The 26732-nt window shown below is 38.5% G+C and overlaps 1 protein-coding gene and 1 long non-coding RNA gene across 2 annotated transcripts in view; one reads left to right on the top strand and one right to left on the bottom strand.

Moving 5' to 3' along the window:
• LOC140526623 (uncharacterized) overlaps positions 1-640 on the bottom strand; it is a 44280-nt gene extending 43640 nt beyond the window's left edge. Inside the window, exon 1 of the long non-coding RNA XR_011974448.1 lies at positions 552-640. This is a non-coding gene — a long non-coding RNA (uncharacterized lncRNA). The remainder of the gene's footprint in view (positions 1-551) is intronic.
• SNX3 (sorting nexin 3) overlaps positions 640-26732 on the top strand; it is a 49029-nt gene continuing 22936 nt past the window's right edge. Inside the window, exon 1 of the mRNA XM_072642994.1 lies at positions 640-1197. Within this exon, the coding sequence (XP_072499095.1) occupies positions 1036-1197 (162 nt within the window). The 5' untranslated portion in view covers positions 640-1035. The remainder of the gene's footprint in view (positions 1198-26732) is intronic.

The raw sequence follows: 26732 nt of genomic DNA, 5'->3' as shown, positions 1-26732 counted from the left end.
GGCCCTGTAGGAATAGACTCTCATTAGATCCTCCCAACAACCCGGGGAGGCAGGTACTGTTACAACCCCCACTTTACAGTTAAGGAAACTGAGGCAGGCAGACGTTGGGTCTGGCTGGGGCTGAACTCCGGTCTTCGGAGCTCCAGGCCCAACGCTCTCTCCACTGGTGAAGTTTGAACTATCAGACAAACCCAAGAGCGTTGGCCAGCCCTCCGTCAGAACCACGGGCGGGCCGAACAGGCCAGCCTTCGCACCGCATCCCTGGATCCCGCTGATGTTTGTCCTCAGACCTCGGCAATTTTCACCTTGCACGGATTTAGCTCGCTACTTAACCCTTCCCCCGTGAGACAGTCTCCCTTCCTCCTGACTGTCATTTCCGGTGTTCTAGCTACCCCAGCCCCAGCTTCGCTGACACAGGAGAAACAAGCTGAGGAGCCCATCCCGTTTTTCCCATTTTCTCTGCGGGCGGGCCCTTGAACAAACACCCTTGGCCCAAACCCTTCTATTGTGCGCTCTCGTCTCCTTCTGCATTGTGGGAGTTGTAGTCTTACCTGGCCCCTGCTCTTTCTCCCGCAGTACTTTCCTTCAAGCATTGGGCGAAGGAACCGGGAAGACTACAAGTTCCGTGGTCCCTTTCGCGGATCCCTTTTCCCCCCGCCCCCTCCTGCAGTCCCTTCCTCCCTCCTCTCTGGGGCCTCCCCGCAGCTGCTCTGCGTGTGCTCGCGTTTTCCTGCACTCGAGTCAGCTGTTTTTCTCTAAGGACTTGGGAGAGTTTCTACCGTAGGGTGGCCGCGCTCCCAGGCCTCCTTCTGCCTCCGGCGCCGAAATCCCCGAGGGTGGGGGGGTTGCGAGCGAGAGAGCCAGGTAGAAGGAGAGCGCGCGTGCGTGCGTGAGTACGTGCGTGCCGGCGTGCGGGGGCGCGCGAGCTCGAGCTAGGTTTCCCCCGGGTGGGCGGCGGCAGCGGCGGCGGTGGAGGTTGAAGAAGGGACAGCGGCGGCGGCGGCGGCGGGAGGAGGAGGAGGGAGCAGCGGCGCAATGGCGGAGACCGTAGCGGACACCCGGCGTTTGATCACCAAACCGCAGAACCTGAATGACGCCTACGGGCCGCCCAGCAACTTCCTCGAGATCGACGTGAGCAACCCGCAGACCGTGGGGGTCGGCCGAGGCCGCTTCACCACCTACGAGATAAGGGTCAAGGTGAGGCCTTCTCCGTCCTCGGACGTCCCTGCTCCACCCCCCGGCCCGGTCCGACGCCCCCCTACTGGGCCCCTAGCCCGCAATGGGGCGTGGCGGTGCAGGAGCCGAGGCGGCGGGGAGTCCTTCCGCCCCTCCCCTCTCCCTTTCGGACCCCGGTCTTTGACTTTGGGCCCCTTGTGGGTGGGGGTGAGGGTGACCCCCCAAGGGGCGTATTTGGAAGAGGGGGAATGTCGTAGCGTCTGCATCGGGGATCCCCCCCGCCTTAGGGGGAGGGGCTCTGGTTCACCCCACCCCTGGAGCCTCCAGGCCTTATCTCAGGGATGACATTGAGGGTTGGGAGGGGTACTTCTAAAAACTCGGTGGGGGCGGGGGGAAACGTCTTTAAAATCGGCAGCTTGTAGCGACTGGGGTGCGATGGGAAAAGAGCGGTATTTAATTGGAGGCCACCCCCGCTTTCTTTTCCTGGAGACCTGTTTCTCAGTAGTTGTCAAACTGGCTGCTCCAGGCCCTTCCCTAACGTTGGGGTATTGGTGGACGTGCCTGGAAAGGCCTTGGGGTGTTCACACCGCTTTAATCTCGCAAACCAAGGAAGCAATTCCACGACTTTTATTAAAAAAAAAGAAAGAAAGAAAGAAAAAGAGGAAGGCTCACCAAGAGGGGGGATTTAGGTTTGAATTGGGGGTCGAAGGGAGGGAGTGAAGAAGCCTAGGACCCTGTGGCTGTTAGCCATCCCCCAATCCAGGAACTAGAACTGTATTAAGGAAAATCAGCTCCTTTAGGTAACACACACACACACACACACACACACACTCTAATTTCAAGATTTACACTTCACTGAATGAAAGAATCAATTTGAAGTGGAAACACACTTATAATTTTCTGACTAGTATTTGTTGGGGATAAGTAATTCCGATGATTTGAAAGATGCTAATTGAGAATAGTGCTTCACTCTCTGTAGTTTAGGATTAAAGAATTTACAAGGTAAGTATCTTTTAAAAATTAATTGCATAAGACTAAACAGAACAAATTAGGTGATTAAAATTAGGTATAACAAAATTTTGGCTTTGGATGAATTAAAATTTACCTAAATAAGTTAATATTAAGTTGTCATATCAGTGGAAGTCTTTAAGAAAATGGCTTCAGCCACTCTTGGACATCATTCTCCTATTTTAATGTTTTTGACTAATGTAAAATTTTTACCTAGGAAACATCTGTTTTTATTTTAAAATGAAACTCACAGTTCAGTATTTCTAATTGCTTTGTTCTTTTTATTTGCTAAATAAGTAGATGGAGTTTTATTGAACTTCAAGAATCTAAACATCATTGTACCTAAATGTCACTTTCCTCCAATGGAAGATAGCATAGTGCATGTTGACATTGGCCTAAAAACAGTTTTATTGATGTTTTGTATTTACATCGGTCATTTCTGGAGAGAATGCTTCCTCCTCCCTTTCCAAAACAAATCCTTATAATTAGAAAACCAAACAAAAAAATTTGGGGTAGTAGTTGCATTCAGTGCCATATAAACACATTCAGCCCTAATAGTAGTGTTTCCTCCACCACCTCCTCACTTCTCTGTCCTCAAAGTATGTTTCATTATTTGTTTTCCAGGCTTTATTTTAGTGATATTTTCATTTACCTTGTTATGCAGTCATTACATAGGTTGTTTTTATTCTTATTTTGCCTTGCATCAGTTCATTAAAATCTTCATGTTTCTCCAAATTTTTGTTATCATGTGTAATCATTATATTTATATACCATGTACACTGTACAATTGATGGGTTTGTTTCCAGTTCCTCACTATGACAAAAGTGCTTTTATGAATATTATGTTACATATTGGACCCTGGTTTTTTGTCTTTGATTTCTTACTGACAGTTGATTTAACAGTTTATGTGACAGTTTAACAGAGCTGTCCCATTTGCCATTATTCACCAATGAGTTTGCCTTTTTTTGATAAAGCAGATCTCAGCACTTATTTTTGAGCTTCCATAGCTAGTATATCCTGCCACACAGATGAATCAGAATTTTCTTCATATACTTCCGCTTTTTTAACACCGGTGCTTCCCTTGAAAATATTTGTCAAGTCTTATTGTACTAAATGGAATCTTAAGTCTTTTCTCTTGTTGGTCTTTTTGTAAAAATTCTGTAAGGAACCCAGCTTTTTATTCCCTTATAATTTCCCTTTCCTGTTTACTTTTTTATCCTTGAGTCTTGTATTTGGAAGTCATCTTTACTGTTCAGCTCTGGTCTTTACATCCGAGAGTGCTTGAAATCTATTTCATTGAATGTACATTTTTTTCCCCTGTGAAGGCTTATACCCTGTTTTGCTGAGTTGGTGATTCTTTGCTGTAATCCTAGCTCCTTTGCCCTCCAGAATATCATATTCCAAAGCTCTCAGATCCTTTAATGTAGAAGCTGCTAAATCTTATGTTATCCTGTGACTCCATGATAACTAGAATTGTTTCTATGTGCTGTCAATATTTTCTCCTTACCCTGGGGCCTATGGAATTCCGCTATAATATTCCTGGGAGTCATCACTTTGGGATCTCTTTAGAGAGGTGATTGGTGGCTTCTTTCAATTTCTACTTTACCCTCTGGTTCTGGAATATCAGGGCAGTTTTCCTGGATAATTTCTTGAAAGAAGATTTCTAGGTTTTTTTATTGATCTTGAGTTTCAGGTAGTCCAATAATTTTTAAATGATCTCTCCTGGATCTGTTTTCTAGGTCAGTTATTTTCCTCTATTTTTTATTCTTTTGATTTAGTTTGATTGTTTCTTGATTTCTCATAAAGTTATTAAGCTCAGTTCTAAGTTTAAGGAGTTTCAGTGAGCTTTTGTATTTTTTCCTTTTCCATTTGGCTAATTCTTTTTCTAAGGAGTTCTTTTTTTCTTCAGTGAATTTTTTTGTATATCTTTTTCCATTTGGCCAATTCTGCTTTCTGTTTTTCAAGGCATTCTTCTCCTTATTGGATTTTTGTGCCTCTTTTACCATTTGAACTAGTTTATTTTTTAAGATATTATTTTCTTCAGTATTTTTTGGTATCTTCTTTACCAAGCTGTTGACTCTTTTTTTCATGATTTTCTTGTATCACTCTCATTTCTCTTCCTAATTTTTCCTCTCCCTCTCTTACTTGATTTTCAAAATCTTTTTTGCTCTTCCATGGCCTGAGACCAATTCATATTTTTCTTGGGGGCTTTGGATGTAGAATCTTTGACTTTGTTATTTTCTTCTGACTATTTTGATCTTCCTTGTCACCATAGTGCCTTTTTTGTGGTCAGAATTTTTTTCTGTTTGTTCATTTTTCCAGTCTATTTCTTGACTTTCAGCCCTTTGCTAAGTGAGGCTCTGCTTCCAGGGTGAAGGGCTTGCTGTCCCAAGCTTCAGGGGTTTTGTTCAACTGTTTTCAGAGATACTTCTAGGGTCCTGTAAGTTTTCAGTTCTTGCAAAGTAGTATGATCTAAGGAGGTATGTTTACTACTCTCCTGTACTTTGCAGTGGTTTGTGAGTGAGCACAAGCACTCTTTTCTACCCTGGAACTGTGACAAGGGTCCCTACTCTACTCCAGCTGCAAGCTCTGATGTGCTGGTGCCTTCTCACCCAGGACTGTGACTTGGATCCAAGTATGGGCAGAGCAACAGAGTCCTGCTTCAGCACTAGCAAAAAGACTTCTGTAATCTGCTTCGTTGATGCCTTCACTGTCTGTGGTTTGAAAGCTCTGGAAGCTGCCACTGCAGCTACTGGTTGATTGGCTTCCAAGGCCTGCTCATGGTTTGCTGGGCCCTGGTCTAAGCTGGTATGGCTTGTACTAGACTGTGCTCCCCTTTCACCCAGCTGCGACAGACCTTTCCTGCCAACCTTCTAAGTTGTCTTTGGCTGGAAAATTATTTCATCCCATTCTTTTGTGGGTTCTGTTGTTTCAGGAATTATTTTATGGCATTATCTAAAGGTGTTCAAAGAGGTTTTAGGGAGAGCTCAGACAAGTTACCGCCTTTTCTCCACCACTTTGGCTCCCTCCTCCTTAAATGAGAGTTGTGATCAAGCCTAAAATATGAACATTTTACAGTATTTTAATAAGTATTTTTATCAATATGATTCGTATGGCATTAACTTATTCACAAAAATCCTAGTTATAGTCATTGTCAACTAATATTTGTGAAGTGCTGGGATTTTTTAAGGAGGAAGTAGTATTTAGTATGTTCAAAATCCCTGGAAGAAATTAAGGTTGGTAAGCCAGGGACCCCTTCCCAAAATGGAGTATTAGGAAGGACCTCAGTAGTGGGAGAAGGGGGTCCTTGACTGATGAATGTTTGAGCATGAGAAGGTCACAGCTCTGAAACAAGTTACAGGGTGAGACTAATGCTGAGAAATGATGGCAAAGTCAGGAGCAGAACTGAGAGGGAAATGAACGGGGTCACACAATGTTAGATTTCATAAAACTTGACTAATTCTTGAAATAATTTTGTCCAGATGATGGATGATTGAGGTGCAAGTTACCTGTTCTCCAATGATCTTTGGGCACAAAGATAGCATTTTAAGTCTGTAATGAACAAGATTAATATCCCTGGGAGTATACCATGGTGATAATGTTTTTAAAAATTGTTCTGGTGGTTTAGTAAGTCTGAAGGAGAGCAACAGGAATGATTAAAGGTTTGGGAAAGCCAAACGGACCTAGAATTATTTAGGCTCCTGGAGAGGAAGGCTGAGGAGGAAATTGAGTAGCCACTCTTGTTTTGGTTCATGATGTAACTTTAAAGCAGAGTTGCCAGGAAGTTAAGAATTTCTAGTCTTAGGTATTGCAATGTTACCATTTTAACATCTTATGAAGTTAGTATCGTGATGTTCTAAAAAAAAGTCTTTGTAATTAAAGGCATCACAGTGCACTAATTAACTAAATTTTAGAATAAGTTTCTGTTAAGTTTTTTAAACAATTAAAAGGGACCCGTGCAATTGGATCAATTAAATGGATTGATTTCGTTATTGCTAAGCCTGTTCTTAACTTCAGAGGATGTCTGGTAACCATAGAAGGAAGACATCATTTATGTGTTTTAAAGTCCTACCACATACAATCACGCAACCACAAACAACATAGACAGACATGAAACTGAATTATTGGGTGAAATGAATTAATGCTTTGGAAAGAATGAAATGACATGCAGTGGTTTATCTTTCTCCTATTCTGCATAACCTCAGCGCTCACGGCATCTCCCCAAATACTTGTTGGGTTGGAATGTTTATCTTGGTAACTTTTAAATTATATGTCAGCATGGTTGGAGTGTTACAAAGAAAAGCTAACATTTTTAATAGATTGTTTTTACGTAGCATCTTATAGTTACAAAGTGCAAGTTAAATTTTTCAGGTTATATAAATACATTTGTGAGACAGCTAGGTAGCACAGTGTATGGAGAGGGAATTGGCAAACCATTCCAGTATCTTTGCCAAGAAAATCCCAAATGGGTTCATGAAAGTTTGGTCACACCTGAAGAATAACTGAACAAATAAACTTGTACTGATGATGGATTGTACTATCTCACCTAAGTAGAATCATAGAATTTGTAACTGAAAGAAATGCTAGTGATCATCTAGTCCAGTACACATTGGTGTTCAGTAAATATTTATTAAGCACATACTATGTGCCAGGGACTGTGCTAAATACTGGGGATATAAAAAGAGGCAAAAGACAATGCCTGCTCTCAGTCAGCTTATAATCTAATAGGAGTGACAACATGCAAACAAATGCATAACAAGGGATGTACAGGATAAACAGGAAATAATTAACAGGGGAAACACGGAAATTAAGAATAATTTAAGAATAAATTCATCAAAAAATTGATGAAGGCTTTCAATAAAAGATGGGATTTTAATTGGACTTAAGGGAAGCCAGGGAGATCAATAGTTAAAGAGAAAGAAGGGGGAGAACTTTCCATGTATGAGATAAAGCTAGAGAAAATGCCCAGAGCTGAGTGATGGAATGTCTTGTTTTTAAAATTAATGTATTGATTTAAAGTAATACATGGTTAATCTCTCAGCTGGTCACTGCTACCATGTCCCTTCACTCTTCAGTGACTTTCTAGAATTATCATTAAGGAGGGACCTACTTCCATAATATCTTCTCTTTCCGAGCTCTGGTTCTTAACTTCTTTAGCCACTGTAGCTACTATGATTATAAGGCTTTAGGAAAATGAAAATTGGCTATTATTCACCAAAAGAGGATGAACTCTTGAGTTAAACGATTTCATCCATCACAGATGAATCAACTCCTACAGATGTTGTGCTCAGAGTTATTTATACAGATAATAGTTTTACAGCCAGAACTACCAGGTCTCATTTGAAATCCTCCCAAGTCAGTGATCTTTGTGCTACTATAACATGCTGCAAGTCCTCTGTTTTCTTTGTGTTTGAATTATCTAAACCAAGATATAGGCTGAAAAACATCTTTAGAAGGCAAAGGAAAAAGTCAGGACTTGTCAGAACTAATAAAAAAAGTTACTGGAAGCTTCTAAATTACAGGTAGCATATATAGCTTCACTTGTGTTAAAAAGAACTTGCGATGAGTGACAAGTGAATAGTGACAAAGGAAAAAATAAGAGAGCATCAAAGATTTGAAATGGTGAGCCACAGACACTGGAAAGTGAGTCAGTGACAATGAAGAGAAGCAACTGAACAGTGTAGTTATCTGGACATAGAAAGGAAGTAGTTGCATTTTGCTAGGTCCTAAAGGCATAAATTAACGGTTCTGAAGGGAAAGCACCTGTTAAAATATTATCTCATTTGCTCCTCATAACAACCCTACAAAGTAGGTAATGTGATTATCCCTATCTTACAGTTAAGGAAACGGAGGCAAACACGGTTAAGTGACTTGCCAAGGATCACAGGCATATCAGTTTCAGCAGTGCACAGGAAACAGCATTCATTCACTGTATACACTTGTACATTGTGATTAAATTAAGTAATTCATCTTTATGCCCTGTGTAAGGAAAAACTCAGTAACAAATATTGATGCAAAATTGGATTGTTTAACGCTGTAAAGTTGACAGAATCCTGAATATTACAGATGTTCAAGCAAAGGAGAGATGAACTGTCAGGATATTATATGAAGCGTTAACTGTGTACCGCAGAATTGGACCTCTAATGTCCCTTCACCTGTGATTCTCTGATTATATATCCCACATCATCTAAATCAATAGAACAGTATTATTGGTGTTCAGAATTATGACACAAAACCACCAATAAAAGATGTGTTTACATTATTCTCTTTTTAGAAGCTTTACAGATCTTTCTCTCTTCAAGTGTGGCTCATTGTCTACATTCTTACAAACAGTGCCAACCAGTGTGAGGTTAGTAAACATTAGATGAGTAAAATAGTGGAGGGTCTAGAATGACAGCAGTGGTCTTCTCTCTTAGATCCCTACCAGCCCACTGTTTTTGCTTTCCATGCCCAGCAGTAATGTCAGCACTGTTAATGATAGTTATTTGAAATTGGATCTGATAGGAGTACTCTTTGATGGTCTCTGACCTGTTTTGTCTTTTGTACAATACCTCATTTGTAGAATTTCATACTTCTGAGAAACATTTTCTCATTTGATTAGATAAAGTGTTAACTGAGTTGCTTTAATTAAGACTAGAGTTTTCAAATGATAATCCACTTAATTTAATGTTCAGTATGAGAGCATCTTAGTGTCGTAAGAGAATATGAATACTGAACTAACATTTCCCACTACCTGAAATATATATAGCAAAGAGGTAATCACAGTGGAGAAAGCTCCAATGCCTCCTGAAATACTCTTTATAGTGCTTTATAAAAGAATTACATGGTTAGAGGGAATTGTAGAGATTATCTGCATCAACTCCCTCAGCTTATTTACTGTGCATATAATTTAATAGAGATTAATTCCTTTGTGTTTAAAGAAGTAAACAGGGAATGTAACACATTCAATTTACTAGTCTTGTGAGGTAATTTTTAAATTACAGAGTTCTTTGAATGACTCCAAATAAAGGCTTTTCCTTTTAATACCAGTATATTTCCATTCTTATGTGGCTTAGAGTTATGGGAACAGTATAGTCTATAAATAATTTCACTCAACAATAAAATAGGCATGATTATCGTGAATATCGTGGAAAGAGCATAGAATTTGGAGTTTAGAGGACCTGTATTTGAATCCCTCCTCTTCCATTTACTGCCTGTGTGACCTTGGGGCAAATTCCCCAGGCTTCATTTTCCTCATTTGTAAAATAAAAGTTTTGTTGTTCATTTGTGTCCTAATCTTTGTTACCCCATTTGGAGTTTTCTAAACAAAGATCCTGGAGTGGTTTGCCATTTCCTTTTCCAGCTCATTTTCCAGATGAGGAAACTGAGGCAAACAGGGTTAATTGGCTTGTCTGGGGTCATACAATTAGTAAGTGTGTTTTTGAACTCAGGAAGATGAGTCTTCCTGGCTCCAGACCCTACTCTCTATCCACTGTGCCACCTAGCTGCCACTTTTTACTGTATGCAGCTATAAATGGAAGTCACATATAGTGTGTGGTATACATATACATATGTACAAACATAAAATATTTCATATGAGGATTATATGCAGTATATAAATATACTTAACTGTAAACATATTGCTCATCCCTTTTCAGACTCTGCTTATTGAAGACAGACTATACATTTTTGAATCCTGAACCAACTAATATATAGGTAGAAGTTCATTAAATATTGTTGACTGACCTTTTTTCTTTAATGTTTTTTAAAAATTTGTCATTTAAATATAGTTGGTAGCAGAATGCCTAGCTGTGAATTTACTAAACATATTTTGATTTGCCATGTAAACTTTATTAGCATTTCTTGGTTATGTATGTAATTGGAGTTATAATCAATGGCTAATCAGTGTGTGTTAAAAATTCAAGTACTGTATAACTCATGCCTACTTTCTTATCTCTACAAAATCTTTGAGAATAATTTACAAATGTATCAAGGGCATCTTTGAATCTTTGAAAATAGGAAATTTTTTTTTGCAAACTGCGTTCTATAACAGTCCTTTTCTTCACAGCCATACAAGTGACTAAAAGATTCAAAGACTATGAAATAAATGAAATTTCACTTGTTTGACTTTCAGTAAAGAAAAATAAATGTATTATGTACCCCAGTGTGTGTACTACACACTGTGTGTGCTAGTAGGCCATCCTGGTTATGTCAGGATGCTTGCAGATACGTATGTCCACCAAGCTATTGACTTGTCTCCATCATTAAAATGTAAATTCCTTTAGGGCTGGAACTGTTTTTTTTTTCTGCCTTTCTTTGTATCCCCAACCATTAGCACAGTGCCTTGTACATACAGTCTTAATAAATGCTTATTGACTATCTCTCTTCATAAATAGTATCTAATCTAAGGAGGATACTGATACTTAAAGAAGTTAAATGACTTATCCAGAGTCACTATGTGTCTGAGGTGGGATTTTAAGCCAGATATCTTTGATACCAAGTCCATTTCCCTTTGGAATCTCATTGGATCTCACATATGAAGTAAGTAACCCAGCTATTATTAGTCCCTTTTCATATGGAGGAAACTGAGATTCTAAGAGGTTAAGTCACTTGCCCATGGTCTTAGTGTCCTTCCAGCAATGATATTCTGTGAAATTTTGCCACTCTTATCCTCATATTGATCTAAATGGCTCTCTTTTTCTATATCATATTTACCATAGGATTTTGAATTTAGCTAGTCCTGAGAGGAAATTTATGTTTGCTCTCTCTCATCTTTTCTTTCTTTTGTCAGCCACTCAGTGAATGGACATAGACAGAGGCCTGTGAAGTGGCCTCACTTAAACCCAGTACATGGAAAAGAGCCTTTTCTTAATGGAATGGAGCCTGGCATCGCTGAGGAGGTTACATACTGGCATAAATACTGGCATATTACTGACATAATCATCTAATTTCAGTCCAGGCAAAAACTATCCTTGGAATGAAGCAGAGTGAGCATGCACTTAGGTTTGCTCTGCCATCCCTCACATCTGTGAATGGGCAGAGAGATATCCTTGTATGTGTGCATATAATTTTACAAAGAAACTCAGTATGCCTTCGTGGCTTGAGAGCTGTGCTCAGATTCAGGAAGTCCTAGGTTAAATGGCACATACTGGCTGGGTGATTCTAGTCAGTTAACTTACCCTCTCAAGGCTCTTAAGTTACAGAGAAGGTCCTGATCTGCTTCTGTACAGGGAGTTCCTCATCTCTGTAGTTCCTTACATTGGTCAAATCACAGATCTAATTAAAAATGAAAAGATTATCAGAGAATTTGCCATTAGGGTTGGGCATGGTTAGCTTGAGGAAAGTCACCTTGAGTGTGGCTCAGAGTGGGATGACTAGAAAACATTTTTATTAATTGGTTGTGCTTTAGAGGACAGTCTGGACTCATCCTCATCATTTTTGCAAGGCCTTTCTCGTTTGATGCTTATGGCAGCCTTTTAGGGTTGCTGTGTTTGTACTATTATTCTCTTCATTTTACAGATGAAGAAACTGATGCAGAGGTTAAGTGACTTGCCTAAGGTCACATAGCATGCATCAGAAGCAGGATTTGAATTTGAGCCTTCCTGACTTCCAGGTTTAGCTAGCACTCTTACCCACTGTGTCACCTTGAGCCTGAACTTGAATTTTGTAGACTAAGTTTCCCTTTCAGCTCTGCTGTGTGGCCTTGGGTATTATCACCTGTTGTGGGGGGCAGTTTCTGCATCTTTAAAATGAGGGCTATAGTACTTAAGCTACTCATAGGGCTATTAGGTAGAAAGTATTCCATAAACTACAGTCTGCTAGAGAAATGCGAGTTACTACTGTGTGTGTGTGTTTTTAAATAAGATTCATCATTAATATTCTAAATACCTTAGCATCTATGGAAACTACATGTGGCAACATTAGTAGCTAAGTGGAGTCTGTGCCTGTTTTTGTAAGAGGCTATGTTGATTTGTTCTGTGGAAAAAGGACTTTATGTTGTCTTGAAGGATCTGTCTCCTTTTGGTGATTACCAGAATCCTGTTTCTTCTCAGCTACTTCTGTCAGGCTACAGTATGTATGTGGGGGTGGGGAGTCATGGTCTTGTTCTCATGTTCTTTCTTATTCTTTTTTTCTTTTTAAATTATTTATTATTTTATTTTTATACACTTACATGTAAAAATAATTTTTAATACTCATTTAAAAAATTTTGAGTTCCAAATCCCCTCATTACCTCCCGTCCCCTCTCCCCTCATCGAGAAGGCATCTTTCTTGTCCTTCATGTAAGTTTACTGAATGGAACTAAGTGGAATTCAGTTGAACTTAGCATTGTGGGTGCTGCTGCCCAGGTCTAAGATGCTTGCCTTATATAGTCAAAAATAAAGATACCTTTGTCCCCAGATTGCCAGGTGACTGCCTGCGTTCCTCCCTGTGGCCATTTCTTCTTCTCTATTTCGTTCTCACTCCTCATTGTACTTTGTGTGGGGACTTCACATGGTTGCAACATTGGGAGATGTTAGAGAAGATGAGCTCATCAATAAAGGGAGCATGGAAAGAGTCAGGGAGGGAGCCCCATCTGTGCCTAAAAAGCTACTCTCCCTTTAGGGATGGAGGAAGGGAACAAACAAAAGTGACTGAAGAGAAAACTGTGGAAGAATGAAAAGAATACAGGATTGAGAGAAGACCTGGATTTGAGTTCTGGCTCTGGTGCTTCCTACCTGTGGGATTTTGACCAAGTTGCTTTTTTTTCTTTAAACTTCAGTTTCCTTATGTAAAATGAAAATAATCAATTAATTGACAAATATTCATTGTGTCTGATGTTTGGTATTGAGAAAACAAATAAAAGCTACAAAAATCCCTACCCTCAAAGAACTTACAGTATCATGAGGGAGATAAATATCTGGATATGTATAGATATTTGCAACATAAATGTGGAAATTGCCCCACAGTCTCACTGACTGATTGTTAAGATCAAATAAGATATGAACTATGTAACACAAAACTATAAAGTATACTTTTTCAACATCATTGATGGTGACTCATATCTAGTGAGATAATGAATAATATGAAAAGGTATATGTAAACCTTAAATTCCTATGTAAATGTTAACTAGTAATATTAACACTAATAATAATAGGATAATGGTAACGATAATAAGAGATAGGGCAGAGTCACATAGAAATGAAAAAGATATTTCATTTAGTCAGATCATCAAACAATAGGTAACCAATTACCAGTTGCCTCTCTTGCAGCAGTTTAGCAGTACTATGAAACTTGGCCCTAGAGGGGCTTAGAATCCTGTTCGTGCACACGAATTCCTTAATAAACAAGACAGCATTAGCTGTAACAGTATAAAATTCCACATAATTCACTGCTAAATGGTGTGTTGTAAACCATTGGAGAACAGCACAGTAGGGACCAAGGGGCTAACTGTGTTGCACAACTTTTGTGGGAAAGGATTGGGAGTCTAGCCAGAGACAGGCTCCCTCCCTTTCTTCCATATACATATTGGTCTATCCCTGGCTTTTCCCAGTGCCTAGCATTCTGTATTTTGAAAAGACAATGAAAGCTCAATTTGCCTCTTTGCTCTTCTCATAGGTATGAGTGACTTTAAAAAATTATCTTTGCTTTTTGTGTGGACCTAGGAATTCTTCTGTGTGTGAGAACTCCCAGTGTAAAAACCCTCTTCCTCTTTTGAAGCTTGTCTGTGCCTAATAGTCTTACAGGCCTGTCCCAGGAACAGAGAAATTCAATAATTTGCCCACAACTGTCATGTGTCAGAGGTAGGATTTGAACTGACATCTTCTTGATTCAAAGGCTATCCTGGTTTCCAATTTCCCATGCCATATACACACATATATATGCGTGTATATATATACACGCATATATATATATACACACACATGTGTATATATGTGTACACACAGCATGCATACATATGTGTGTGTGTGATATTTTACCTTTGCAGGAATGACCCTTCCTCTGCTTCTCCGTCACAACTCCTTATCATTTTTTATTAACACTCTTACACTGGGCCTCTGCCTTACTTCACGCTTGCCTTTGCCCACAAGGGCAAAGGTCTGTCTTTGTCTCTAGCAGTACATTTGTAGGCACATTGCATGCTGGTCTGCAGTTAGTACCTTTAATTCACCCTAGTTCAATTCAACTCATCAGATATTTACTGTGGTTTTGTCATAGACAAAGACCTGAGCTTAATGTGCATATGTTAAAGGGAAGGGATTGAATGGAAACTTCATGACATCCTGACCTCAATGAGCTCCTAGTTTAGTTAGAAAATACTGTATATACATAACTGTAAACGGAGAGCAGTATTTGTTGAGCACATGGGGAGGTTACAGACACAGTACTTTGGTTAATTATAGTGATGATGTTGGTACTTCAAGGTCCAAACTCTCCTCAATATGGGACCTCATTCTACTTAAGAACATTCCTGGCCACTCACGTTTCGTTAATAGATCATAGGAACAAATCTTTGGAACCAGGAGAGTCCTCAAAGTTCATCTGATCCAGGAGTGGGGATCCTGTGACTTTGAGGCCACATGTGACCCTCCGGGTCTTCAAGTACAGCTCTTTGACTGAATCCAAATTTGACAGAACAATAATTGAATTCAAACTTCAGAACAATAATAATCCTTAATAAAAGAATTTGTTCTGTGAAGTTTGGATTCATTTAAAGGGCCACACTTGAGGATCAAAAGGGCTACATGTAGTCTCAAGGCTGCAAGTTCCCCATTCCTCATGGTTCATTGCCCTCATTTAACAGATGAGGTAGTTGAGGCCCAGTTAGGTAACTTGCTGAAGATCTTTCAGGAAATTACAGAGAACATTTCAACGCAGATTCTATATCCAGATCCAACATTCTTCCTACTGTGGCATGTTGACATACAGATAATCTTCATGAGTTATTGTGACCTCCCCAAAATTTTCCCCTGAGAGCCAGTCTTGAAAGGATGAGATTCTTTGAACATTGAATATTATATGCAGGATTTCAATTAACAGACCCTCCACATCTTCAGAGAAAGAAATATATTAATATTCCTTGCATTGTATAAAGGGGATAGTGAGAACTTTGGATTGGAGAAGTGGTAGGAGACTTCATGGAAGAGGTGGCAGGGGACAAACTTTTGTCAACACACAGGTGTTTGTTCCCCTGACTCCATTCTTTTCTTCTCCTGGCTACCTCTGTATTGGGTTCTTCCATCCTGGCTTAGACTGAATATCCATGGTAACTGTTTTTCTTTGGAACAGCAGCCCTGAGGGCCTTGCCCTCCCAGCTTGATTTTTTTTTTCTTTTTCTAATTAAAGGGGCCATCCCTTGATTGCTTCTTAAAGAGGGCTACTCAACTGAATGGGCATTACCTCACTCTTAAGTGATTACCTGAAAAGGCCTTACCCCAAAAGGGTAAGGGTCTCCCATTGTATCCTGGGCCATCTCCAGGCATCCTGATGAATATTTGGTCACTGGACACAGATAGGAGAAAGTGAGGCTGGTAACCTTGCACAGCCCTCCTTCACTCAAATCAAAATCAACTGCAAATCATGTCGTCATTTACCTCATGTCATGGTTCTCTTCGAAAATGAACAAATACAACAACGTGTGGTGTAAGTAATGTACTAACATCATGTATTTTATAAAACGTGTAAAGAATTAAAATTTTAAAGGATGAGATGAAGACGAAATAGAAATCTTAATATTTTGAAATTAATGGTACCAAAACACCTTTTTTACTTTCATTAAAAATATGATTAATATTATTTTTAGCATATTCAGCATGATTGGATATGTTTATTTATGGAAAATCTCAGTGTGTATCTTGAGGGAATGGGGCAAATATAAATAAAAAATGCTTGTTGGTTGCTATTTCCTTTGATCATTGTAGCCAAGCATTTGAATTGTTTGCAGATTTTTAATTTTAATTGTTTTAATTGAACAATACACAATACAGTAATCAAATAAAAGGTCACAACAGTGAACATAATCAGCAGGAGTGATGCTTCTGTAAAACATTCACCATACACATGGCAAAAACAACAAGCAAAAGTGGAATTGTCTTCAATTTCAACTCAACAGAAAAGTTTTCACTGTAAATATATTTGAGTTTTTTCTATACATTGTTCTGTTTAATCAAGGATATTATGCTGTAATTTCCTTTTTCATGTTTGGATATTTTTTGTATGTGTAAGAAATATTAAGGTGGAAGCTAGAAAGTTAGGTTGGGGCTAGATTATGAAGAGCTCTAAATACCTGAGGAATTTATATTTGATTCTTGAATTATTGGGGAACTACTGGAGTTTATTGAGTAGTGAGAGTGGCATGGTCAAAACTATGCTGTAGGAAAATCATTTATTTAACTATGTGGAGGATTGGAAAAGGGAGAGATTCAGTCAAGGAGAGCAATTAGGAAGCTATGGCAGTATTCCACCAAGAGGTGTTGTGCAAGTGGAAAAGTACGACCACTATAAGAAATGTTACAGAGATAGAAATGACAAGATTGGGCAGCTGTTTGGTTTTGTGATACAAGTGAGTTGAGGATGACACTGAGGGTATGACCCTGGGTGTTTTGAAGGATTGTAGTTTGCTTGACAGCATACTACAGAATAGTGACATCTATGATTAAGAACACAACCCTTCCCCACTTGCTCATTCTCTGTGACTCAGTTTATGCTACTGTAAACAAAAAGTTGGGTGCGCTCTATGGCCAGAGAATGGAGTCCACCTTCTGCCAGGTACCTACCACAGTTAGGAAGCAAGATGGCAGGGGGAGATACATTTGTTGGGGGAACAGAAAGAGATGTGTTCTTGATGGCATTTGCTTTTATGAGGACCAGGGTAGTGTTAGGTTATAACTTCCCTCAGGGCCCAGTGTAGAAGGGGAGGGTTGGAAGCTTGTACTGCAGCTTGAGGCATCTGAGTGAAAAGAGTATTGGGTGATAATGTGTGCGATCATAGAATGCCACGAGTTCTGAAGAATCAGCATTATTCAGCCATTCCTCAGTTGATGGGCATCCCCTTGTTTGCAACAAAAGATGCCTCTGAATATTTGTGTACTTATGGGTTTCCTTCTTATCTGGAGGTATTCTTCTGGACATTTATATAACTGCAAGTCATCAGATGCCATAAACTCTGAAGAATCAATGTTGGAGGTCACCCAGAGGTCAATGGAAAGATTTATTTCTTCATAGAAAGCCATGTAAAAGATGGCAAAAAGATTTTTGGAAATGTACATGGACTGGTCAGGTCTTGAAGGTGAGGGATAATCAGTTGTTGTAGTTTCTTCTGCTGAGACAAGAGACAACAATAGAAGGGCACCCTCCCCTAGTTCTTTGGTCTTTTTTTCTTTCAGTGGCCTCTTCAGGATTGTAAAATTTTTTACCTTTCTCTCCCCAATATTATCTTCCCTCTTAACCCATAGATAGAGAGTGTTTATTTAGCTCCTCACCCTTTAGAAAGTCAAATTCATTGTGGGGTTGTCGGAAAGTACTAATTTAGCTCTCTCTTTGGTGTTAGCTATAATACTATGAAGTGGAAAAACTGGAGAGGGAGGTAAAAAGCAGACTTTACTTGTAGAAAAATTTGTGAACCTCTACCCCACATAATAATAATAATAGCCAATATTTATATTTTACAGTCTACAAAGACCTATCACAACCCTATGAGAGGTAGGTAATAACATAGGTAGTACATGATCATTTTTCCATCATTTTTATAGACTTAAAATGATTTTGTGTTTGGTTTAAAGAAAATATTTTAGTTTTTTCTTAATTTAAAAAAATTAAACATAGGCATGTTGCTATGATGGTCTGGTTCCCATTTTATAGGAGAGGAAAACTGAAAATGAGAAGTTTACAACTTGTCTGTGCTCACATGGCTAGTGAATGGAATGGCAGGTTTGGGGCTTAAAGCCCAGGTCTCCTGACGCTTAAGTCCTCTCTATTCAAGTCCTCTGTTCTTTTTACTACCCCACATTTTCTTAAAGTTTTTCCTTACATTACTAACCAGAAAACATGGCCATCAAAATAATAATGCAAACATGGATTCATTTTGACCAGTGTTGTAAAATGCAGCCACTTTAATGACAAATTGGAATGAAAAGTTTAAGGTCTGTTCCTGTTGTGAGATGTTAGGTTTCTCTTGAGAGGGAGAAAGTAAATTAATGGTGAATTGATGATAAATCATTTTCCAGCACTGAATCTAGGTTAAATTTTAACGGATCATGTTCAGTGTTGTTGGCAAGGCTTTGAACCTTTCTGCTTCCTCTTTGACCATGATCATGAGAGTAGTAATCTATTTTCTCTGTACTCAATATAGTTAGGGGAAAAAATACTTACACTTAGCCAGTTTGTGATTCTCAGTATCAAAGTCTACAAAGATAATTTTGAATAGGGCCTATATGTTTCAAGAAAGTCAGGTTATTTGATTCACATGACCTTTTTTATGTTATTTTATAGGCATCATTACTTTGCATTTTGTTTAAAGTAATCTTTTGAATTACATCTTAATTTTAGACATGTTGCTGTGATGATCTGGTTCTAAAGGAAATAAGAGACATGTAGCCCCATACTCAAATCTAATTATAGGCTTTATTGATAGCATAGCCAGTACACCACCAGTGGTAATATTTGCATACAAAAAGGATAGAACATTATATGTGTTATTTGGCTTTGCTAGCCACCCCATTTTCTCAGCTATCTTTTCTGGTCAGTGAGAGGCAAAAAACCAAACATAGTAATTCTAGGGAGAACCATCCCTCTCAAGAGGTTACAGGGTTACAGGTTAGCCTTGAGTAGCCTTGGGCTGGTAGGAGGAAGTACTCAAGAGCCTAGGGAGCCAGAGCCTTTTCAAATGCACAAATCTAAGGTATGTGGATTGTACCTTTTAAGCAAGACTGTAATTATGCGTTGATCTAAATAAGGATGCACACAGTAGTTGGTAGAATTCTTTTGGTGTTAGGCACTGGACTCAAAAATTCATCAGTCATTTTAGTTGTCTCTCTTTCTTGTGGGGGACTGGTCCCAATTGGATCACATTTCTTGTCATAGGAACTAATTTAAGTTTTAAGTATTGCTCATTGTTGAAAATTATTTTTAAAACCTACTTAAGTGTTGTTGGAGTAGATACAAATCAGTGGTACTTTAAAAGATAAGAGGGAAGCAATAAGCATTTATTAGGCTGTGTGCCAGGGTCTGTGCCAAGTGCTTTATAAATATTATCTCATTGATCCTCACTACAGCCCTGTAGGTTAGGTGCTATTATTACCACTGTTTTACAGCTGAGGCAATCAGAAAGATTAAGTGACTTGCCTAAGGTCATACAGCTAATAAATAATCTGGGACTGGATTTGAGCTTAGATCTTCCTGACTATAGACCCAGCAAATGTAACATCTAATAAATCACCATAGAGTACGTTACAGCTTAATTATAATCTTCAAGATAAAGTATATGCTAGCCTTTAAAATTTTTCCCAGTCCTTGATTCTGTTACCTTCCCTTTGTTGTTTCCTATTCATTTGGAATGTTGGTTATTTGTACATAATTTACATATTGTTTTCTCCCCCTACCCCTTGGATTCTCACTCCTCTCTTTATAGTGTCTACATAGTAGGCACTTAATAATTGCTTATTGACTGACAAAGTATTTCCCTTACTCCCATAGGAACTAACTTATTCTTATGGACATTTACCAAAAGTACTGGGTAAGATTAAAGACTACCCTTTCTGCTAAGTTAGGATCAGTGTTCTACTTCAAACTAGAAAATCTCATTAAGAATATGAAATTGCTTACTCAACTTTCAAACTAAAACTACAGATTGTGGGGTTTTAGCTATAGAGCTAGTGTTTTTAATAGAAACGTAGACTAGATAATAGACCTAGTCAGATCTTAACTCTCTAAAAGTTTGTGAGGACAAAGTTAAGTCCCTGACTCTCTAAAGGAGCAAACTTTCAAATATATAGATAAATGATTATGAGAGGAGTGCCAGAAATAGGAAGCTTTTTTTGATCAGACTGTTGTAGAAGATTCCAGTGATAAGTTTTAAATTGATTTACAGTGCTACTCTATTCTCTGCGCTTCCTAAGTTTGTTTATACAGGGTTCTAAACTAGAAAATTTTTCTCTCACTGTGATCTTAGTGTTTTTTTCCTGGTTCCTATATACCTTTCTGCTAATTTAAATTTGTCCATATTGTCTCTTGGTTTGCACCCTGATTATTCCCTTGGAACATTCTTCATCTCAGTTTTATCAGGCCATTGGTTCCACTTACCTAAAACTTACCAGGTTCTATATAGTTAAGTATTACAGCCTCTCATCCTGATAGGTTCTCCCTTAGATTTCTTATGGTAGCAAGTTGTAAAGAAAAATTATTAAAGCGAGTGTTCTTGACTTTAAGTTTATTTAGATCTTATTCCTTTGTAGTTGTAGTTACAGAAGACAAAATAAACTACCCCAATTTATAATACTAGAAGCTGGCCTAAATAGAAAGAGTCACTCAACAGTTAGTCCTGACTCTCCTTCTTGTGTTTCTTTCTGTCCAGACTCACCTTTACTTTACTTGGATCTATAACAATAGAATCATAGGTGTAGAGCTAGAAGGAGCCTAAGAGATCATCTTGTCCAACACCCTCATTTTTTCTCAATTAGATGTAAAAAAAATTTAACGTTCATTTTTTATAATTCTCTCTTCCCTCACTCTTCTCTCCCTCCTTGAGAAGGCAATCAATTTGATATAGATTGTGCACAGGAAATCATGCAAAAGATTTCTATATTAACCATGTTGCAAAAGAAAACAAAGGCAAGAAAAATAAAGTAAAACAAGTATACTCTGATCTGCGTTCAGACTCCATTAGTTCTTTCTCTGGCGGTGGAGAGCATTTTCATCATAAATCCTTCAAAATTGTCTTGACTCATTGTATTGCTGAGAATACCTAAGTCATTTTATAGTTAATGATTATACAATACATTGCTGTTACTGTGTACAAAGTTATCCTGGTTCTGCTCATTTCACTTTGCATCAGCTCATTGAAGTCCAGGTTTTTTTCTGAAGTCATCCTGCTTTGTGCTTTTTTAGCACAGTAATATTTCATCACAATCATATGCCACAACTCGTTCAGCCTTTCGTCATCTGATTAACTTGATCAAAATCTCCACAATGTTACAAAGTTTTTCTCAGATATTTGCTAATATGTGAGTTCAGATAAGTCATTGAACTTTCTCCTTTATTTTCCAGGTATTTTCAGTGAAATGTTTCACTTTTTTAAAATTTTTCATTCTTTTGACTTTGTTTTATTGTTTCTTGATGTCTCATGGAGTCATTAGCTTCTAGTTGTCCAATTCTGCTTTTTAAGGAGTTTTTTTCTTGTCTAGGCTTTTTTTTTTGATCATGACTTTCAGGTAGTCCCATAATTTTTAAATTGTCTCTCCTGGATCTATTTTCCAAGCCAGTTGTTTTTCCAATGAGATATTTCACATTATCTTTCATTTTTTCATTCTTTTGGTTTTGTTTTGTGATTTCTTGGTTTCTCATAAATCATTAGCCTCCATCTGTTCCATTCTAATTTTGAAAGAACTATTTTCTTCAGTGAGCTTTTGAACCTCCTTTTCCATTTGGCTAATTCTACTTTTTAAAGCATTCTTCTCATTGGCTTTTTGAACCTCTTTTGCCACTTGAGTTAGCCTATTTTTCAAGGTGTTATTTTCTTCAGCATTTTTTTGGGTCTCCTTTAGCAAGGTGTTGGCCCACTTTTCATGATTTTCTTGCATCTCCTTTCTCTTTCCAATTTTTCCTCCACTTCTCTTACTTGATTTTCAAAATCCTTTTTGAGCTCTTCCATGGCCTGAGACCATTGAATATTTATTTTGGATGTTTGGGATACAGAAGCCCTTTTATGCTTTCCCTAATGGTAAGCATTGTTCTTCCTTATCCGAAAGGATGGGAGAAGATATCTGTTCACCAAGAAAGTAACCTTCTATAGTCTTATTTTTTTTCCTTTTTGGGGCATTTTCCCAACCAGTTACTTGCCTTTTGGGTCCTTTGTCAAGAGTAGGGTATACTCTGGGAATCTATAAGATCTCAGTTCCTCCAAGGTGGCACAATCAAGCGTGTACACTGGTCTAGGAATAGGAGAGATTTTTGTACCCAGAATCTTAGCAGAGTTTCCTCTCCACAGCCACCTGGCCTCCAGTTCCACCAAGCCAGTACTGGGAGCTGAGATTCAGATAAGCTGCATGGGCAAGGCTGCCATTCAGGTCAACTGCTTCAGGGCCTCTACACAGCTGCTCAGTGCCCCCAGGGTTTTTACGATCCAACAATGGATGCAGGCTATTGTAGGGGTTGCTGTGAGAACTTCTGTCACCTGCCTGATGTGGCCTCTGTGACCGCTGCCTAAGGCCATAGCTATGGGAAGGCCCTTCTCCCTTCCTGGCCAGCTGAAAAAACCCTGTCACTGACCTTTGGCACCTATGGGTTGAAGGATCTGCAAACGCTGCTACTGTGACTGGGGATTCCTCGACTGGAGATTCCACCTCCATTTGTGAGCCATGCGGCTGTGCAGCCAAGCATAGGCTGGGCTCTCCTCCACGTCTGGTGCAGCAGACGTTTCCTGTTGACCTTTCAGGTCACTCTAGGCTGGAGATCTCCTCCACTCTGTTGTTCTCCACTTCTGCTGCTCCAGAATTTGTTGAGAGTCCCTCTCTACAGATACTTTATGGGCTGTGTGCGGAGAGCCAGCATATATGTGTCTTTCTACTCTGCCATCTTGGCTCCACCCCCAAGGAGTTCTTCAGAAAATTTTTGGGAATCTTTTTTCATTTGGCCAATTCTGCTTTTTTTTAATTATTCATTTTATTTATTTTCAGTATTCTGTGATCACTGCTATATAACTTAGTTTTTTTCCCCTCCGTCCCCAATTTTATATAGGTTTACACATACATTCCTATTAAATACATTTTCACTATAGTCATGCTGTGTAGAAGAATTGAAATGAATGGGAGAAATCATATAACAAACCGAAACCAATACATACACACACAAAAAATGATCTACTACATTCTGCGATTGAATTCCATAGTTCTTTCTCTGAATATGGAATGCATTTTGCCTTAAAAGACCATTGGAATTTTTTAAGTCCTTGCGTTGCAGTGAAGTTCCAAGTCTACCAGAAAAAATTCTCACATACTGTGGTCATTGCTGTGCATAAAGTTCTCCTGGTTCTCCTTTCACTCAACATCAGATCATATAAGTCTTTCCAGGCCTCTGTGTTTTTTCCTGTTCATCATTTCTTATAGCACAATAGTATTCTATTACATTCGTATACCATAATTTATTCAGCCATTCCCCAATTGATGAGCATCCCCTTGATTTCTAGTTTTTGGCCACCATAAAGAGTGCTGCTATAAATATTTTTGTACATATGGGACACTTTCCCATTTTTATGATCTCTTGGAGATACAGTCCTAGAAGTGATATTGCTGGGTCAAAGGGTATGCACATTTTTGTAGCCCTTTGGGCATAGTTCCAAATTGCTCTCCAGAATGGTTGGATCAGCTCACAGATTCACCAACAATGAATTAGTGTTCCAACTCTCCCACATCCTCGCCAACATTTATCATCTTCCTATTCTGTCATGTTTGCCGATCTGATAAGTGTGATGTGGTACCTCAGAGTTGTTCTGATTTACATCTCTAATCATTAGTGATTTAGAGCATTTTTTCATGTGACTATAGCTATCTTTAATTTCTTCCCCTGAAAACTGGCTGTTCATATTCTTTGACCATTTACAGTTGGGGAATGATTTTCAGTTCTTCTTTTTAAGGACTTCTTCTCATCACTCAATTTTTATGCCTCTTTTATCATTTGGCCTAGTATGTTTTTTAAGGTGTTACTTTCTTTAAAAAAAAATTTTTTTTGCACCTCTTTTACCAAACTATTGGCTTTTTTCTCTATAATTTTCTTGCACCATTCTCATTTCTTTTCCCGATTTTTCCTCTATCTCTCTTATTTGACTTTTAAAATCCTTTTTAAGCTCTTCCAGAAAATTCATGTTGTGTTTGTGTCCAATTCACTTTTTTTGAGGTTTTGCTTGTAGCTTTTTTGACATCCTTATTTTCTTCTGTCTCAATCTTTTTTTGTTGTTTGCTCATTTTTCAAGCCTATTTCTTGATTTTTAACTTTTTGTTAAAGTTGGGCTTTGCTCTTAGAGTGATTGAAGGGGACATTGTCCCACTTCAGGTTTTTTGTGCTATTATTTTCAGAGCTAGTTCTGGGAGGTCTTTTAAGTTTTTGTTACTTCCAAGGTGGTATGATCTAAGGAGAGGTGTGGTCACTGCTCTCTTGGCTTGTGCTCTGGTCTTTGTTTAGGAAGGGACATTGTTCTCCTGTAGCTGCAAGTGCTAGCACTTCTCTTCACCTTGGAATTGTAACCCAGAACTGCAACTTGCAACTGCAACAAGGTCCTGAACCCACTGCCATGAAAGGGTCACCTGTAATCTCTTTCTGACCACTTGTCACTTACCATTTTTGGGCAGAGACCTCCTGAAGCTACTGTGACTTTTGCAGTGACCTCTGAGACCTACTACTACCATTACCATGCTTGACTTAGGCTGTGTGACAGACCTTTCCTACTGACCTCCTAAATTGGACTGGAAAATTATTTTACTCTGACCTTTTGTTAGCTCTGCCATTCCAGAATTGGGTTTAAGGAATTTTAAAATTGTTTGAAGAGGAATTTGGAAAAGTTCAGGACCTCATTTTCCTTAAGTAAATGTTTCTCATTTAGTTGAGAAAATGGAGATGTGTGGAGATTAGTTGATTTGCCCAACTCACATGGGGAGCAAGTCTGGTTTGCTGTCTATATCAAGAGTGTCTTCAGAAATCCCATAATTACCCTGACCAATTGGGGTAGGGATGTGCTGGAGGAGGGGGAGGAATCTTTTAAATTAAAACTTAAATATTTTTAAAAGTTGTTTGAAAACTATGTAATCTACATATTTTAACCTGGTTTGCTTGTCTGTTTTATTCTGTTTTATAATATGCATTTTAAAAAATGCTTCAATAGCTTTTTTTGGAGGAAACATCACTATTGGTACTTACCTCCCTTTCAGATTTGTGAAAAAGTAAAGTTAATGCCTGCTCACTATTCCCCTTCCTCCTCACTCCATTTCCATTTGTTTTCTTGTTGAGTTTGAAGTATTGATTTTACACCTAATTGTGTGTGTGTATGTGTGTGTGTGTGTGTGTGTGTTTAATTCTCCTTTGTCTGTTTCTGATGAGAATGAAGTTCATCTGACACATGCTTTCCTCATCCCTTCTTTCAGGTTTATATACTCTATTCATATGCCCCAAAAAGTTCCACACCCTTTCTTTCTTCACTAGTGTATCTTTTGTACCCTCCCTTGTAAGAGTTTGAAAAGGGGAAAGAGAACAGAACCAGTCCACTCCCTTTCTCCCCCAAACTCTTGTTCTTATTTAAATCATTACCCATTGAAAACTTTAAACTTCTGAAGGGACATTTGTTTCTTTTCCCTCTATTAGAATGTTATCACTAAGTCATCCTACATCCCTTTGCAATTGATTGAATACATTTATCCTTTTAAGATTTCTCTGAACACTTGTGTTTGTATTTTAAAGTTCCTCATCAGCTCTGAGCTTTTTATCTGAAATGCATTAAAGATACATTTTTTTTTCTGTAAGATTATGCTTAACTTTGAAGAATAAATTATTCTTGGTTCTAAGGCTCTGTCTTTTGCCTTTTGGAATATTGTTTGCCCAAATCACCTCTCATTTATACTAGTAGTTGCTAAGATCACAGGCTTCTTGTCATCCTGAGTATGTTCTTTTGGTCCCTACAATGCTTTTTTCTGAATGCTTGTTGTATTTTCTCTTTAATTTGGAAGCTAGATTTTGACGATGATATTCCTGGGACTTCTTTCCTTTTTGAGCTGCTTTCAAGAAGTGGGTTTTTGCTGTCTTCGCTTTGCTTTCTGGTTTTAACAGATCTTTACAGGTTGTTTTTTTGTTTTTCTTATAGTATCCAGACTTTGGGAGAGGAAATCCTGGTTTTTGATGATTATTATCTCTCCTTGACCTGTTTTCCAGATAATTTGTTTTTGATATCAGATATATCTTTTTGGTTTTTGTTGCTTTTTTTTTTGCTGTCTTACGGAGTCATTGATTTCTGTTTGCTATATTCTAGATTTCAAGGAATCACATTTTTTGGTAAGGTTTACTGTTTTGTCTTCTAAACTGTTTGTTCCCCTTTCAGTTCTTTCATCCAGATCTTAAATTTTGAGTTATCCATTGGTTGCAGTTGTTATGGAGTTACTCTTTTTTGGGGAGGGGTGCATCTCAAGATTTACAATATTTGATGTTGGTTGGTGTTTTCTTTGATTGAGTCATCTCTCTAGCTTTAGTTTCATGAATGGGGCTTTGTGATAGGAGCAGTTTTTGCTCCTTTTTGCACTTTTGGTCCTACTTGTTTTTATCCTGAATTCCTTGCCTGACCTCCACTTCCCTGAATAGTTCCCCATGGATCTTTGAAGTCAGAGCCCTAAATCTTCAAA

This window comes from Notamacropus eugenii, chromosome 2 (genome assembly GCF_028372415.1).
Source record: "Notamacropus eugenii isolate mMacEug1 chromosome 2, mMacEug1.pri_v2, whole genome shotgun sequence".
NCBI lineage: Eukaryota > Metazoa > Chordata > Mammalia > Diprotodontia > Macropodidae > Notamacropus > Notamacropus eugenii.
The sequence above is the reverse complement of the archived record's forward strand: the minus strand, read 5'-3'. Positions and strand labels throughout refer to the sequence as shown.